Source organism: Nansenia antarctica (assembly GCF_963989245.1).
Source record: "Nansenia antarctica genome assembly, chromosome: 20".
NCBI classification, from domain to species: domain Eukaryota; kingdom Metazoa; phylum Chordata; class Actinopteri; order Argentiniformes; family Microstomatidae; genus Nansenia; species Nansenia antarctica.
The window spans coordinates 15,300,036-15,317,535 of NC_137693.1; the positions used below are offsets into that span (position 1 = coordinate 15,300,036).

General features: G+C 45.9%; 1 protein-coding gene across 1 annotated transcript in view; it reads right to left on the reverse strand.

Annotated features, from left to right (window-relative positions):
- ncor1 (nuclear receptor corepressor 1) overlaps positions 1–17,500 on the reverse strand; it is a 72,209-nt gene that overhangs the window by 52,555 nt on the left and 2,154 nt on the right. The window contains exons 2-6 of the mRNA XM_080549872.1: positions 14,580–14,770; positions 6,349–6,452; positions 5,638–5,839; positions 4,283–4,462; positions 1,440–1,553 (exon numbers count right to left, since the gene is read on the reverse strand). Of these exons, the coding sequence (XP_080405998.1) occupies positions 1,440–1,553; positions 4,283–4,462; positions 5,638–5,839; positions 6,349–6,452; positions 14,580–14,690 (711 nt within the window). The 5' untranslated portion in view covers positions 14,691–14,770. The remainder of the gene's footprint in view (positions 1–1,439; positions 1,554–4,282; positions 4,463–5,637; positions 5,840–6,348; positions 6,453–14,579; positions 14,771–17,500) is intronic.

Here is a 17,500-nt window from a genome sequence, read left to right on the forward strand (position 1 = left end):
AACGATGGGCCTCCAGGCAATCACAAGTAGGGATCTATGGAAAACATTTCACATTCAGTCCCCACAAATGGATGAACTCTGCATCTCTTCCCCAGGCAGTGCTATGAGTCTCTATGCGTCTCTATGAGTCTCTATGAGTCTCTATGCGTCTCTATGAGTCTCTATGAGTCTCTATGAGTCTCTATGCGTCTCTATGCGTCTCTGTGAGTCTCTGTGAGTCTCTGTGAGTCTCTGTGAGTCTCTGTGAGTCTCTGTGAGTCTCTGTGAGTCTCTGTGAGTCTCTGTGAGTCTCTATGAGTCTCCCTCCTCCTAAGAGGAGAGAAAGATTTGGGTTGGCTGAGTTGTGTTCTCAGGAGGTAGAGCTGCCGTCTAATGATCGCAAGGTCGGCAGATCGGCGGTTCGAGCCCCGGCTGGCCACATGTCGAAGTGTCCTTGGGCAAGACACTGAACACCAAATTGCTCCCATTGAGCGAGCCGGCGCCTTGCATGGTAGCTTGCCGCCATTGGTGTGTGAATGTGTGTGTGAATGGGTAAATGAGCGGCCGTTGTAAAAGCACTTTGGATAAAAGGCGCTATATAAGTGCAGTCCATTTACCATCTACACAGTTTTACATAATGAATGGTGATGTGTCCATATCTCTGAGATTCTTGGGACCTGTTTGCATGTATTTTTTGTGACGGTGAAGTATTTATGTCCAATTTATGTGCATCATGAATTGAGCAGTTGCAGCTGTTTGAATGGACATAGACGACACAAAGAGAAAGAGGGGGAGAAGAACGCTTCACTGCAGCAGTGTTAATGGCCATGGCAGCGACAGCTCTCCTGTACCACACCAGAACACCTGCTGCTCTGTGAGCTCTTTAACAAGTCTTTTACACAACACTTTCTCCTCTCTTTTCATAACCCTCATGCCCAGAGACTGAGGCAGAGAACCAAGGCCCAGAGCCTGCAGCAGAGAACCAAGGCCTAGAGAGAGCCTGCAGGCCGCCAGGGGAGTGTTGTACGTGGCGTACCGCTGTGCTCTCCCAGGCTGAGGCTTTCCTGCTCCAGGGGTTAATGGCTGCCTGAGCAGGAAGCCTTGCCCCAGCGCTGTCCTGCCAGAACGCAGACTGAGAAACATGAACTACAGTAACCTCTAAACACACGCACACACCCTCCTCCTCCCTCCCCTCTCTCTCTCGCTCTGCTGAAACACAGATACGTGCAGTGTTTTCTCTCTCTCCGCCTCCTCCTGTGCTCTTTCTCTAGCAGGAATAAATAGAAGAAGTGCACTCACAGACGAGACAAGCCGTCATGTACATACATACAACTCCACACACATTCACAGGGACTGTTTTCAAAGAATACCATTGTGTCCTTGTGTTAAGAGAGTGCACTGTCTGTGTAATGGTTGGGAGTGTGTAGAGTACGTCTGTGTGGGGGATTCCCAAAACCCACCCGGTTTTCATCGTAGATGATCTGGACTATGCTGCGGTGCTTGTGCTCCACAGGGGGCGGAGTCACAGGCTTCTCTGGCTCCATCGGCTTGGCTGCTTCCTCCTCCATTTGTTGCTTAGAGACAAAAAAAAAAAATGAAGAGTCAAGGCAGGCATACACAAACACACACGCACAAAACTTCTGCATCAAAATCACAACAATTAAGAATGACTCAAGGTTTTCTACGTTGCATTAATGGTCATGTTGCTTTCTGAATCCATCTACAGTCGTGGTTGAGACTGAAACTAGGCTACACTCTGCCTTGGCCCTGAGACACTCAGCTGTGTTGATCTGATCACAGTCTTTGATTTCTGGGGCGGCTGTGGCGCAGGAGGTAGAGCCGCCGTCGAATGATCGCAAGGTCGGCAGATCGGCGGTTCGGGCCCCGGCTGGCCTCATGTCGAAGTGTCCTTGGGCAAGACACTGAACCCCAAAATTGCACCCAGTGAGCGGGCCGGCGCCTTGCATGGTAGCTTGCCGCCATTGGTGTGTGAATGGGTGTGTGAATGGGTGAATGAGAGGCCGTTGTAAAGCGCTTTGGAATAAGGTGCTATATAAGTCAGTCCATTTACCATTTATTTCTGAGATTTCATGCTGGGTATATCAGATTATTCCCAGTTTCCAGAACTCTCTAATGTTTGATGAAGCTGGTTCCTGCACTTGGCCAGTGCTGACAGAGAGCTGAACCGGGGTGTGTTGACATGTTAAAGGTTATGTAAACAACTAGGTTACAGGGCTGAAACTGGGAGCTCCTGGAATACCTCAAATAAATAAATAAATCCCATAAAATCCTGGGAAAAGCTTGAGGAAAACATAAAAAATAGACTTTCTCCCAGCCAAGCTCAGTTTGCATTCCTGTCTAATGAGTCGGAATTCCAAAAAGATAACAAGTGAGAAGCTAAAAGAACAAGTTAATGCTCCTCTGAGAGGGAGGTGGAAACAGGCAGAGAACTTGATGAAGCAAAAACAGCCTCTAGCTCCAGAAACTCACCTCTCCTGGGAGCAACTATTTGGTAGCATATGCACCCATACTGATACCAGTACTCCTACTACTACCCAATACTGATACCAGTACTCGCGGCTTTATTTTGATCTACGTATAGATCTGCCCAGTTTTCAGCTAAAATATCCAACACAGGCAATATTGCTAATGACGTCTCAAATAAATGAATACCAATCAGTGAGACAGGTCTCAGGCAGGTAAGTACTAGAGCAGCGGTTCCCAACCTTTAGTACTCACGGCCTACAGATCTCTCCAGTATTCGCGGCCCACTCAGCAGCGCGCAGAGCGCGCGTGATTTTTGCTTCGCGTGCACGCGCACGAGCGCTCAAAACAACAACGTAATTTCACCAAAAACTAGAGGGAGCGTGGCAAAAAAATAAAAAATAAATAGCGGTTAAACCATTAAAGCCGAGCGGCGATGTTTTATATAGCAGGTGATCAAATACCAAGATCGTAAATGTTGTATGTGTTCAATATTTACGACCAAACATCCTGTGTGGGCAACTCCCGACTCCCGACTAGGGTTGCCAGATGGGCTCGGGGTTTTTTGGTGGAATTAGCGGTTTTAGACTGTGGTTAGGGTGGAAAATGTCTATCCCATTTGGCAACCCTGCTCGCGAGTCCGGGATGGAATGTAGCCAATCAAGAAGCGAGCTGACTTCTTGTTTTCGGATGGAAATTTCGGCGCACACAACACACAATACGATCAAGGCTGTTCAATCCAAGATTTTTTATCTTTTTAAAATTAAAACGTTTTTGTAACAAAAAAATGTAAATAAAAATTTTTTTTGCCCATGATTTGGCGGCCCACTTGCAGTACTCTCGCGGCCCACAGGTTGGGAACCACTGTACTAGAGTGTCTTAGGCAGGTAAGTACTAGAGTGTCTTAGGCAGGTAAGTACTAGGGTGTCTTAGGCAGGTAAGTACTAGAGTGTCTTAGGCAGGTAAGTACTAGAGTGTCTCAGGCAGGTAAGTACTAGAGTGTCTCAGGCAGGTAAGTACTAGGGTGTCTTAGGCAGGTAAGTACTAGAGTGTCTTAGGCAGGTAAGTACTAGAGTGTCTCAGGCAGGTAAGTACTAGAGTGTCTTAGGCAGGTAAGTACTAGAGTGTCTTAGGCAGGTAAGTACTAGGGTGTCTTAGGCAGGTAAGTACTAGAGTGTCTCAGGCAGGTAAGTACTAGAGTGTCTTAGGCAGGTAAGTACTAGAGTGTCTCAGGCAGGTAAGTACTAGGGTGTCTTAGGCAGGTAAGTACTAGAGTGTCTCAGGCAGGTAAGTACTAGAGTGTCTTAGGCAGGTAAGTACTAGAGTGTCTCAGGCAGGTAAGTACTAGGGTGTCTTAGGCAGGTAAGTACTAGAGTGTCTCAGGCAGGTAAGTACTAGAGTGTCTCAGGCAGGTAAGTACTAGAGTGTCTTAGGCAGGTAAGTACTAGAGTGTCTCAGGCAGGTAAGTACTAGGGTGTCTTAGGCAGGTAAGTACTAGAGTGTCTCAGGCAGGTAAGTACTAGGGTGTCTTAGGCAGGTAAGTACTAGAGTGTCTCAGGCAGGTAAGTACTAGAGTGTCTTAGGCAGGTAAGTACTAGAGTGTTTTAGGCAGGTAAGTACTAGGGTGTCTTAGGCAGGTAAGTACTAGGGTGTCCACATGCCGAAGTGTCCAAATTGCTCCCAGTGAGCGGGCCGGTGCCTTGCATGGTAGCTTACCGCCATTGGTGTGTGAATGTGTGTGTGAATGGGTGAATGAGAGGCCGTTGTAAAGCTCTTAGGATAAAGGAGATATATAAGTCAGTTTATTTACCAGACCCACCTGCTTCTTCTTCAGCTTGAAGATCTGCTGCTCCACCTTGGCGATCTCCCGGTCCACGCGGTCCATGCTCTGGATCAGCTCCTCCTTGGACAGCTTGGAGGGCGAGGCGTCCTGGTCCTCCCCGACATGCAGGGCCCCTCCTGGGGAGGACGACTCCCCCTTCCCCCCGAACTGAGTCTCCTGGAGGACAGAGGAGGCCAGACAATCACTCTGCTGCAGCCAAAAACGCTTTAATCAGGGGTGCAAACTGGTGATGGCCCAAAAAGGTGACACTTTTTTTAAGTCAATGCGCGGATAACATTTTAGTTGATGGGAGGGGGGGGAGGGCCTCAATTGGTGGCCTCTGCGGCCTCTCTTCTAACCTTAACACCCGCATAATTATGTTGAAAACAGGTTGCTTACCACACTGTCTAGAAGTGTACCTAGCTGCCTGAAGCTAAAAGTTATTTCAACAGCAGTGGAGTTTAGCAGACAGGAAGATTAGTTAGAAGAATAGTCGTCATGTCACTTATTGGATGAGACGTAGAACCCCCCCCCCCACCCCCTCCCCATATATATATGTGTGGTGGCCTGGGAAAACCCGTCGGATGTCGCTGGCGTTCGTTTGTGGCAAAGAGCAAAAATAGATGGAAATGTCCTATTTCGGCGATTTTGATATTATGCGGTATTCTAGTACTTTGAACTCCATACTACATTATGGTGAATAAACATTTTAAGAAAACAAAAGAGAAAGTACTTATTTTTATGTTTTTGTGGTGGGTAGTTTGCTAGCGAAACAACGTCACGTTGAACGTGTCAAGCAACGCACGCACACATGAGCGAAAGGAGAGACGATACTTCCACCTGTGTTATTGCCAGTTTACTGATGCTCACAATAAGCATAAAGTAATACAATCTTAACTAGAAGACACACAAATGGATCTGTCCCTCGCATACCGACGAGGCGAGCAGACTAACACCGCATCACAAGCAGACAAACGAGACCGGCCGATCTGCATAGGCTCCTCCCCCGACCCGGAGGAGAAAGGGGTCGGGGGCAGCATGGGGGCAGCATTTCTCACCTTTCACTTTTTTTTACATGATACATTAAAATGCTCATAACTTTTTAAAATAAAAGGCTATCTCAGTCATTCAACCAGTTATGAATAGCTGAGAACTTCTAATTTATGGAAATATTAAAAAATGAAAATGTCAAAATGCCACCATGTGAAGGGTTTTCCCAGGCCACCACACATATAGTAAAATAGTAAAAACGGCTAATATAGCAAGTTTGCACCCCTGTTTTATACTAGAAGCAGCAAAAATGCTTTAAAAAATATATCTCTGTCTGTGACTGGGTAGAGTGGATCACCCACCTTCTTTCCCTCCACAGTGGACCTCAGGCTGTCCTGGACTGAGTTGGGGAAGGGCAGGACCACGCCCCCGGGTGGGGCACGAGTGAAGTGGGCCTCTGAGACGGCCTCCATGCGGGGGCGCTTGGTCTCCAGGCTCTCATGCTCAGGCTGGGCGGAGACGGCGTGGAACTGCTGCTCGTAACCATGACGTCTCTCTGGAGGCCTGGAGGGAGAGAGGTGAACGTCTGACCCTGGTGCAGCGTCACTAGGGTAGGGGTAGGTAGGGGGTGTAGGGTGGTGGTAGGGGGTGTAGGGTGGTGGTAGGGGGTGTAGGGTGGTAGTAGGGGGTGTAGGGTGGTGGTAGGAGGTGTAGGGTGGTGGTAGGGGGTGTAGGGTGGTGGTAGGGGGTGTAGGGTGGTGGTAGGGGGTGTAGGGTGGTGGTAGGGGGTGTAGGGTGGTGGTAGGGGGTGTAGGGTGGTTGTAGGGGGTGTAGGGTAGTGTAGGGTGGTGGTAGGGGTAGGTAGGGGGTGTAGGGTAGTGTAGGGTGGTGGTAGGGATAGGTAGGGGGTGTAGGGTGGTGGTAGGGATAGGTAGGGGGTGTAGGGTAGTGTAGGGTGGTGGTAGGGATAGGTAGGGGGTGTAGGGTAGTGTAGGGTGGTGGTAGGGATAGGTAGGGGGTGTAGGGTAGTGTAGGGTGGGGGTAGGGTGTGTAGGTTAGGGGGCGTGTCTTACCGCTCAGTTCCAGGGTGGAACTCAGAGAGCAGGGAGGGTCTCCGTCGGCCCTGCTGCTGCTGCTGGTCCTGCAGGTGAGTCCGGTAGTCCGGGACGGTGAACTCCTACACACACACACACACACATTATTTTTATTTTATTTTTATTTGTTTTTCAGATTTGTATCCCTTTTTCACCCAATTTGGTAGCCAATTTAACCCAACTTAGCATCCAATTATCCCCTGCCTATTGCATTGGATCCGCCGCACGACCCCGTGGCCGGCAGTCCCAGAGGAGGGCGCCAGGCAGACTAGGCTGACTGGCTCCTCGAGCCCAGTACCGTTATTCCGGCACCCAGGGGGCGGTGTTGCGCGACGGATCCTAGTCCAGAAATAGTCCTATACCCCCCTCGGAAGCGGCCGGCCAATATGCCGCTTCCCGTGTGCCTCGGCCATATCTGGATCTGGCGAGCCGGGATACGAACCCCGGCCCCGGTGGGCAGCATGCACTAGCGGCCAGTGCGTAGACCGCTACACCACCGCGGGGCTACACAGACACATTTTAGTATCTTTATTTGCGTTCACATTTTACAATGAAATTCTTGAACACAAACATTAGTAGCTGCATCAGCATAGGACACTCGGTTGCTCAATGTGTTTCAGTCTGAGTCTCAGGGTACAGGTAACACCTTCTCTGCCAATTATTGCAGATATTGAGCAGAGTTTTGCCAGGGCCTTCGCTTTAGGCTTAGGAATTCCTGCTGTCTGCAAACCCCTGACCACTAGTCTGTGGACACTTCCAAGGCTTCCAAATATAGACCCAAGCAGTTTACATCTGTAACCAAGCTGTTCAATTACATCCTTGAGTGGTTGGTACTTCACAACCTTGGAAAGAAATGCCTCCTCTAAATTACAGTCGAACGCACAGCTTACTTCCAAGATGGTCACATCTCTACTGTCCTCATCGACAACAACAACATCCGGTGTATTAGCAGTATGTATTAGCAGAGACACAAATATCACAACTATTATTGCACAGATTGAACATGGCAGTTGTGACTCTTGAGTGTTTATATGTTTTAACAGGGGTTGTAATGTAAGAGAGCATGTCCTTAACCAGCAAGTCAACACACACACACACACACACACACACAGACACACACAGACACACACACAGACACACACAGACACACACACAGACACACACAGACACACACAGACACACACAGACACACACACACACACAGACACACACAGACACACACAGACACACACACAGACACACACACAGACACACACACAGACACACACACAGACACACACAGACACACACAGACACACACACAGACACACACAGACACACACACAGACACACACAGACACACACAGACACACACAGACACACACAAGCAAGTTTGAACAGAGGGCAGATCACAGGCCAGATAACACACGGCAAGCCAACCAGATAACTTTCCCCAAAGGGTGGAGGGTGGACGATAACGAGATGACTCGTCAAAACAAAAAAAGACTTGTGCAAATGTATAAAAGTTCCTCATTGGTCAATTTGTAGGGCCCTATAGGTTCTACCATGCAGGAAGTATGGATGTAACTGCATTAAAGAACATGTAACAGCCAGGTATTGTGTTCCCGCTCTCTGGGGCAACTCTGTGCTGATCAGGAACACACCTGTAGATTTACACCTACAATCAATAACAACGTATTGGGAAACCTCTCTAGTTAATTAGCATCCTGATGGCCTGTACAAACCTATTAGAAAACCACATGTGTCATACTGATGGCCTGTACAAACCTATTAGAAAACCACCTGTGTTGTACTGATGGCCTGTACAAACCTATTAGAAAACCACCTGTGTTGTACTGTGTCCTGTGTAAGTAATGGGACAGTGAAACAGTGCCCTGTGTAAGTGATGGGACAGTGAAACAGTGACCTGTGTAAGTGATGGGACAGTGAAACAGTGCCCTGTGTAAGTGATGGGACAGTGAAACAGTGACCTGTGTAAGTGATGGGACAGTGAAACAGTGCCCTGTGTAAGTGATGGGACAGTGAAACAGTGCCCTGTGTAAGTGATGGGACAGTGAAACAGTGCCCTGTGTAAGTGATGGGACAGTGAAGCATGTTCTCTTCATTGGGCTCTACATTCCACAGACTTTGGATTTTAAATCAGACGATTACTATGAGGTTAAAGTGGAGATTCACAGCCTTTATGTGACGGTATCTGTGTACATATTGGTTTCACCGTTTAGAAATCACACACGTTTTTATGATTAGTCCCCCTATTTTAGGGTACCCAAAAGTAATGGGACAATTGGCTTAACAGGTGTTTCCTGTAAGTCAGGTGTGTTCCATCACATCACTTGTGCAGGCATAAGAGAGCTGTCAATATGCAGGACTGATTTTAGAATTTGTCAGGTGTTGGTGTCTGTAAACATAACGACCAAAGGTGTCAGTGAAAGTCAAGGAAGCCGTTATTACGCTGAAAAGTCAGAAAAGAAAGCGCAGACACCAAACCTTAGGCTTGCCAAAACCAACAGTCTGGAACATTCTTTATACTCCAGCTATCCTCCTTCGGTTGGGCTGGCTCAGGTTAAAAGCCATTTCCATGGGGGATATCGGGTTTTCTGTTCTACAGGTTTTCAGAGGTGGGCTTATCGAGAACTATCTGATTTACATTAGAAAGGGGGACATTACATATACTGTAGATGTATGTATCCTCACTGATCATGAAGTAAATAGACTGTCTAGGACAACGTATTATCTATTTATTTACTTTAAATGGTTTATATTAGGAGAGCGATAGCACTTTACTCCGAATCCAACCAGGGGTGTGTGTGTGTGTGTGTGTCTGTATGTCTGTCTGTCTGTCTGTCTGTCTGTCTGAGAGAGTGAGAGAGTGATTTCCATGTTGAAGTGTAGATGCTCTCCTCCATTGATAGCAGGACGAGAGATATCACGAAAAAATTACACTACTGGGTAAGTGATACATGGCTTGCAAACAAACGTACGTTTTAGGACGTGTTCAAAGGCAAGGACTGTGTGATCATTATGTGTTGTGTTTCAGCATGTTGATGTTCTCTCAGCATGTTGTGATGTGCTAAACATGCACTTAGATGTTCATAGCCATGTTATGTCTTAGTTCCTACTAGGGCTGCACGATTTGGGGTAAAAATCGAATTGCGATTATTTGGACAGATATCGCGATTGCGATTAATTTGCGATTATTATTTTTTTAAATAGCAAAAAAAAAAAAAAAAAAAAAAAGGGAGTTTTTGTAAAGTGTGGCCATATCTCCGGCTAGGAAGGTCGTATCAACGTGCAGTTTGTTTGTACGTCTTCAGGGGACTTAGAGGCTCCCTCCTCTAGCACCCCCACAGCCCGAGCTACGAGTGAAAGAACTAAACTTACATTGGGTTGCTTTAAAGTTGGGTTGCTTTAAAATCAAGCTTCAGATTAAAACATGTGATGGAGCATTACTAACCTGACTCAGGTGGTTTGTTTCACACAACCATCTAGGAAAGCTTAATTGGAAGCTGTTTGGAAAAGGGCAGGTACTTTCAAAAAATACTTGGCAGGTGATTGGATGAATCTATCACCTATTTTCAGAGAGCATTACCACATGATACCATCAAACTATTAACTGCTCTAATTCTAATGCAAGGATGAGAACTTAAAAGATATGAATTGGGACAACATATTTATTTATGTTTTTTTTAAACAGCAACACCATTTTGTTTCTCTCAACAAGTGTCTTTTTTTTTTACGTTCATTGACGTTGACGTTCATTGACGTTGAATCCGACGCGCTGTATGACGTATCCCATACGGGTAGTGGTGTTTCTCAACCCTCTCCTCGGGGCGCCCCAGCCGCTCCACATATGTGATCTGTTCCACCACCAGCACACCTGATTCAACTAATCAAGTCCAAAGCAATTATGATTTGGACTTGATTAGTTGAATCAGGTGTGCTGGTGGTGGAACAGATCAAATATGTGGAGCGGCTGGGGCGCCCCGAGGAGAGGGTTGAGAAACACATAGTGAGTTGGACTTGTGATCGGAAGGTTGTGAGTTCAAATCCCGCCTGAAACCACACCACTACTAGTGTGCCCTTGAGTAAGGCACTTAGCCCTCAGTTACTCCAGGGGGAATGTCCCTGTAATTCGTAATTGTAAATCGCTTTGGATTAAAAAAGCGTCTGCTAAATGGCAAAAAATAAAAAATAAAAATAAAAATAAAAAAAATCGCAGGCAAATCGCAGGCTTTGCGATTAGCTAATCGCGTCATTTCAAATCGCGATTTCGATTTAAAATCGATTAATCGTGCAGCCCTAGTTTCTACCTAGCTACCAACATGACAGGTAGAAAATGCATTTCAGAGCGTTTTTCTCGGGTATTTGGTTTGAGGGTTACCAACATTCAAATAACCATATCTTCAACTATTTTCAGATTTCAATGTATGGCATCATTTGAAAGCTACAAATACAATCTGAACTTTCATAATCTGGTAAAAACTGAAAAATGACCTGTCCTATCTGAGGACCTTTCCACCAGACCCTGTCACATATTGTCTGCTGGAGTGCAAGAAAATGGGTCCAAATTCATTGGATTGCACTACATCACACAGCAAAACAATGACTCAATACATACTGCCATAGCAACTAGAGAATGTCTCAGGGCGTTAAAGTGGGAAGGTCTTGACTGGCCAAGTCACCTTTCAGATTTAAATCCAGTTGAACATGAATTTCATTTCCTGATGATACGATTTTAGGCAAAACGTCCTCAAAACAAACAACAACCGAAGATGGCTGCAATACAGACCTGGCAGAGCATCACCATGGTTACAGTACAGGCCTGGCAGAGCATCACCATGGTTACAGAGGCCTGGCAGGGCATCACCATGGTTACAGTACAGGCCTTGCAGGGCATCACCATGGTTACAGTACAGGCCTGGCAGAGCATCACCATGGTTACAGTACAGGCCTGGCAGAGCATCACCATGGTTACAGTACAGGCCTGGCAGAGCATCACCATGGTTACAGTACAGGCGTGGCAGAGCATCACCAGAGAAGATCCCCAATGTCTGGTGGGGTCAGGGGTCACAGACTTCAGGCTGTTATTGCAGCAGAGGACTGCCCACCAGATGCTAAACATGAGTGCTTAGTGAGTCATGAGTCATTTGGACATTTGATAAATCTGTCCCATTACTTTTGGGTAGCCTGAAAAAGGGGGACTATGCCTAAAAAGTGGTGTAATTTCTGAATGGTGAAAGAAATATGTACACAAATACCATCCAATAAAAACAGAGAATCTGTACTTTAACCTCATAATAATTGTTTGATTTGGAATCTAGGGAGTTTAGAACCGAAAAGAAGAAAAAAAAGTGTCACTGTATGATTACTTATGCAGGGCACTGTATAAAGTAAAACATAAATAAATAAATGGATCGCGATGCTAGGGTTGAATAATCGGTACAGTATTGAGAAAAATAATGTCAGGATTCACAATAATAGGTTGTTTTATACAACCCCAGTAAAATTATCTCTTTAATCCACGAAACTAGAGAGAAAACTGGTTATTGCTGTCAAGTGAAGTAAGTAAATTGATTTAAATCCTATAAGAGCTATAAGCATAAGGGGCATGAAATGCTATCAGCAGACTGTGACCTGCAAACAAACTTTAGACAAGTAAAGCAGTTAGGACTTCGTTAACCCTGCCATCTTTCATTAACGTTTCGCAAAAAATGCCAGAGAATGGACTACTTTCTGTGAAAATCGGATTCTTCGAATTGTAGAATCGAATTAGGCTAAATGAACAAACATGAAATTACCTTTATAGAATTGTGTGTTGGGGTTCATTTCTATGTTGCATCTTGCAAAAACGCCACACATACCTATATAAGTCTTATAAGTCCCTCATAGTTTTACCTCAAAAGAGGAAGAAATTACATAAGATAACCTCTGAACCCTAATTTAGCTATTCCCTTAAAACATCCACCCAAAAATATAACCTTGGGATAAGCATCTGCATCACTGCTGTACCCCATTGCTACAAAATCACAAACCCAGATACGTCCACACATTAAGGTCAAACCCATATACGTCCACACATTAAGGTCAAACCCATATACGTCCACACATTAAGGTAATTTAATTTAATAATTTTGCCATTTAGCAGACGCTTTTATCCAAAGCGACTTACAATTACGAATTACAGGGACATTCCCCCTGGAGTAACTGAGGGCTAAGTGCCTTACCCAAGGGCACACTAGTAGTGGTGTGGCTTCAGGCGGGATTTGAACTCACAACCTTCCGATCCCAAGTCCAACTCACTATCCACTAGACCACCACTACCCCCCAGGTAAGGTCAACCCATATACGTCCACACATTAAGGTCAACCCCATATACGTCCACACATTACGGTCAACCCATATACGTCCACACATTAAGGTCAACCCATATACGTCCACACATTACGGTCAACCCATATACGTCCACACATTACGGTCAAACCCATATACGTCCACACATTAAGGTCATTTCCATACTATCAGAGGCAATAATGATGTTGTAGTAAATGTGAAACCTGAGTCAGACAGAGAATAAGATGAGACCTCTGGCCTCCGTCTGAATCAGCTTCCCCAGCCTTGTGGAATGCTCAGTAGCCACAACAACACTGATTTATAGCATGGAGACCCCTTTATGGCATGTTCCATCTGACCAGGGAGACCCCTTTATGGCATGTTCCATCTGACCAGGAAACCCCTTTATGGCATGTTTCATCTGACCAGGGAGACCCCTTTATGGCATGTTCCATCTGACCAGGAAACCCCTTTATGGCATGTTCCATCTGACCAGGGAACCCCTTTATGGCATGTTACATCTGACCAGGGAAACCCCTTTATTGCATGTTCCATCTGACCATGGAACCCCTTTATGGCATGTTACATCTGACCAGGGAACCCCTTTATGGCATGTTACATCTGACCAGGGAAACCCCTTTATTGCATGTTCCATCTGACCATGGAACCCCTTTATGGCATGTTACATCTGACCAGGGAACCCCTTTATGGCATGTTACATCTGACCATGGAACCCCTTTATGGCATGTTACATCTGACCAGGGAGACCCCTTTATGGCATGTTACATCTGACCAGGGAACCCCTTTATGGCATGTTACATCTGACCATGGAACCCCTTTATGGCATGTTACATCTGACCAGGGAACCCCTTTATGGCATGTTACATCTGACCAGGAGACCCCTTTATGGCATGTTCCATCTGACCAGGGAGACCCCTTTATGGCATGTTCCATCTGACCAGGGAGACCCCTTTATGGCATGTTCCATCTGACCAGGGAACCCCTTTATGGCATGTTACATCTGACCAGGGAGACCCCTTTATGGCATGTTCCACCTGACCAGGGAACCCCTTTATGGCATGTTCCACCTGACCAGGGAACCCCTTTATGGCATGTTCCACCTGACCAGGGAGACCCCTTTATGGCATGTTCCACCTGACCAGGGAGACCCCTTTATGGCATGTTTCACCTGACCAGGGAACCCCTTTATGGCATGTTCCATCTGACCATGGAGACCCCTTTATGGCATGTTCCATCTGACCATGGGGAAGAGTTGGAGAAAAATGTTCACAACTGCAAAGCACTAACCTGGCTAGCACTAACCTAGCTAGCTCTAACCTGGCTAGCTCTAACTTGGCTAGCTCTAACTTGGCTAGCGCTAACCTGGCTAGCTCTAACCTGGCTAGCTCTAACTTGGCTAGCGCTAACCTGGCTAGCTCTAACCTGGCTAGCTCTAACTTGGCTAGCGCTAACCTGGCTAGCTCTAACCTGGCTAGCTCTAACTTGGCTAGCTCTAACTTGGCTAGCTCTAACCTGGCTAGCTCTAACTTGGCTAGCGCTAACCTGGCTAGCTCTAACTTGGCTAGCTCTAACCTGGCTAGCGCTAACCTGGCGGGATGAGACTACCGTACATTTACTAGGTGTGTAACAATTCACTGCCACGTTGTGGAAAATGTATAAACATATGAAAAGATGCGATATGAATATGAATGTTACGGAAAAGCTTTCACTACTGGCCTATGAGACAACTGAGGGTGAGATGATATTTCCCCCTAAACATGAAATCAGACTGAACCATCCCTTTAAATCAGACGGAACCATCCCTTTAAATCAGACGGAACCATCCCTTTAAATCAGACTGAAGTTATGAAGCTGCTTACCTGTTGGTGGCGTGTGGTGCTGAAGGTGTACTGGACAGAGTGTGCTGGGTAGCGGTTCTGCTCGCTGCTGAAGCTCCCCTGGTTGGGGGGGTAGCCGGAGCTGCTGGACATCCTGACTCAGGCTGAGCCGGGGGGGCTGCTGGGACACGGATCAGGGGCTCAGCTGGGTCATAGCTGGAGACCCAAACCACCTGGGGGCAGATGGACACACAGGTAAATATCTTACACAAGAGAGTACAGGTAAGGTACAGGTACCGTAAATATCTCACACGAGGAAAAGAGGGGGAGAACCTGAAAGAGCCATTTGCTCATTGTAGGCAAACGTTTTGTTTTTTGTTTTTTTAAAGGTTGGTACTTGGGACATTACCGAAGGGTGAATATCTGTACAGCAACATGCAAGCGATTACAATACAAGTAGATTTATCAATATATCAATCAGTTGTCAATGGATTAGGGATTACTGTTGACTGTGGTTACCCGATTGGAGCCAAAGCTCTCCTTTGAAAATAAAGAAGTAAATAAACAAATATACCATGTCCATCTTTCTTTATTCTGTTTCAGTGGGTCTTAACAAGGTATTAATAGCAAAAAGTACATAATCAAGTTATTTTTTCTGAGTGGGGCAGTCCCATTTTTTCAGTTTTCATTTTTATTGTCAGTTACAGTGAAGATTGAGACAGGAAGGATGGGTGAGAGAGAGGAGGGATGACATGCAGGATATGTCCCCAGCCGGAATCGAACCGGGGACCCTGCGGTTACATGGTCAGCGCTTAACCCGCTACGACACCTAAGCGCCCCCATAATCAGGTTTAATGTATCCCAATTTATTTTATAGATGTGCATAGACACATTCATCAATAGTAGGGATGCACCAAATTTAAAATGATTGGCCGAAGCCAAATTTAAGGAAACATTTGGCCGAATACCGAATACACACCGGTAGTTTTTCAATTCATTTTTGTACCATTGCATAAATTAAATACATTTTGCTTTTTATTCATGCTTTTCAAATCAAAAAATGGTGATCACTTTTATTAAACATTCCAGTAGGCTATACCCACAAAGCACAATAACTGAAAATAAATAAATAAATAAGAACAGCACTGTTTGATCGCGTCATCAAAAAGCATCTACTCAGGGGTTTTCCTGGCACAAAATGAGGTGTTATGACAGAGAAGGTTTGTTAGTCCTTAATGATAGTAGTACCGTGTCAGTCCAAAACCTATTGTTGACTGTCTGATCAATAGAACTTTTCAGCGATTGGAAACCCTGACAGACTTCAAAACTGATCATTTTGCAAATATTACATTAAAAGTAGCACTGACTAATGCTAGTATAGGCTCAACTTGTCATTCTGGATAATGAAACAGCAAGCCAACTAATGTGACTTCCAGGATTTTTAGACTATTCTGACAGTTGACAAAGCGACGAGTGCGCAAGGCCGGCTGGTTCCCTGTTTTGTCTTTACATGCACAGCTCTTTCGCTAGCAAACACGAAACCTAAGCATATTTGCAGTACAGAGCCACCAGGGTTAGGGTTAAATAGCACCCCGCCACTACGTCGGCGCAATGCCGCAATTGCAGTTAGAAATGACAGAAAATACGACCATCAGAGTTTGTCGAGAGCTGGAGGCGGTGTGTGTGTGCTCCATAATGCGTCTATATCACAAAATGTCACAAAATGTCATTATTTATGTAAAGGAAAACACAATTCAGGCACCAGATGACCATTCAAAATATAATATAATATAATGCAATATAAGGCTCTCAGGCATTCTGTACTTTCAAATATGTATTCTCCTTGAGCAGTCAACATACTATCAATTATTTCAGTAGCAAAAACGAAAGCTAACTTATTTGCAAAACAGCGCCCCCCGCCACCACGTCGGCGCAGTGCCGCTATTGCAGTTAGAAATGCTGCTATGTTATGATTAGCTAAATTTATGCTAACGTAGCATGCGAGCTACGAGCTAGATAACGTAGGTGCGATCACCACAATGACAATAGGCTACCGTAGCTAGCCAGCTACATGGCTAACGTTACTAACACCAGAAGACAAGACATACAAACTGTGGTGAGCTACATTGCATTGCTTGTGGAGAGAGTCTCAGCCCTCCGATTCCTGGGGGTGCACATACAGGATGACCTGTCCTGGAAGAACAACACAGCAGCCACCATCAAGAAGGCACAACAGCGGCTCTACTTCCTGAGAGTCCTCAGGAAGGAACACAACAAGCAGGAGATACTGGTGGCCTTCTACCGCGGCGGAGTGGAGAGCATCCTCACCTACGGCATCTGCAACTGGTTCTCCAGCTGCACAACCGCGGAGAGAAATGCGCTACAGAGAGTCGTGAGAACAGCCCAGAAGATCACCGGCGCCCCCCTCCCCTCTCTGGAAGAGCTGTACAACACACGCTGTCTCAGGAAGGCCTCCAAGATCTCCAGAGACCCAACCCACCCTGGGTACGAACACTTTGCCCGGCTGCCCTCGAAAAGGCGGTACAGGACCATGGCCGCAAGGACAAACAGACTGAAGCACAGCTTCTACCCCCAGGCCCTGAACACAGCAAAGACCTAGGTTCTGGGCCCTGGACACTCTGGACGGATTGATGGCAGCTGCTGGATTGAAAAAATCTGGTGTAGTGCTGAGGCACAAATATGTACATTTCAAGCCTGCAAACTGCGACACTTTAAATGAATGTGCAATAACACTATGTGCAATATGACAACCCTAGTCGTCTATCTGTACAGTATAGTATAGTGGATAGTGTACATAGCCTTTATTTATGTCAACCAGCTCCTTTCCCTTCTTGATTTTTTTTTTTTTTCTTTCCTAGCACCAGGGGAGCCACCCCTCCTAAATTTCGTTGTTTGGTACCTGTACTATAGCAATGACAATAAAGACCATTCATTCATTCATT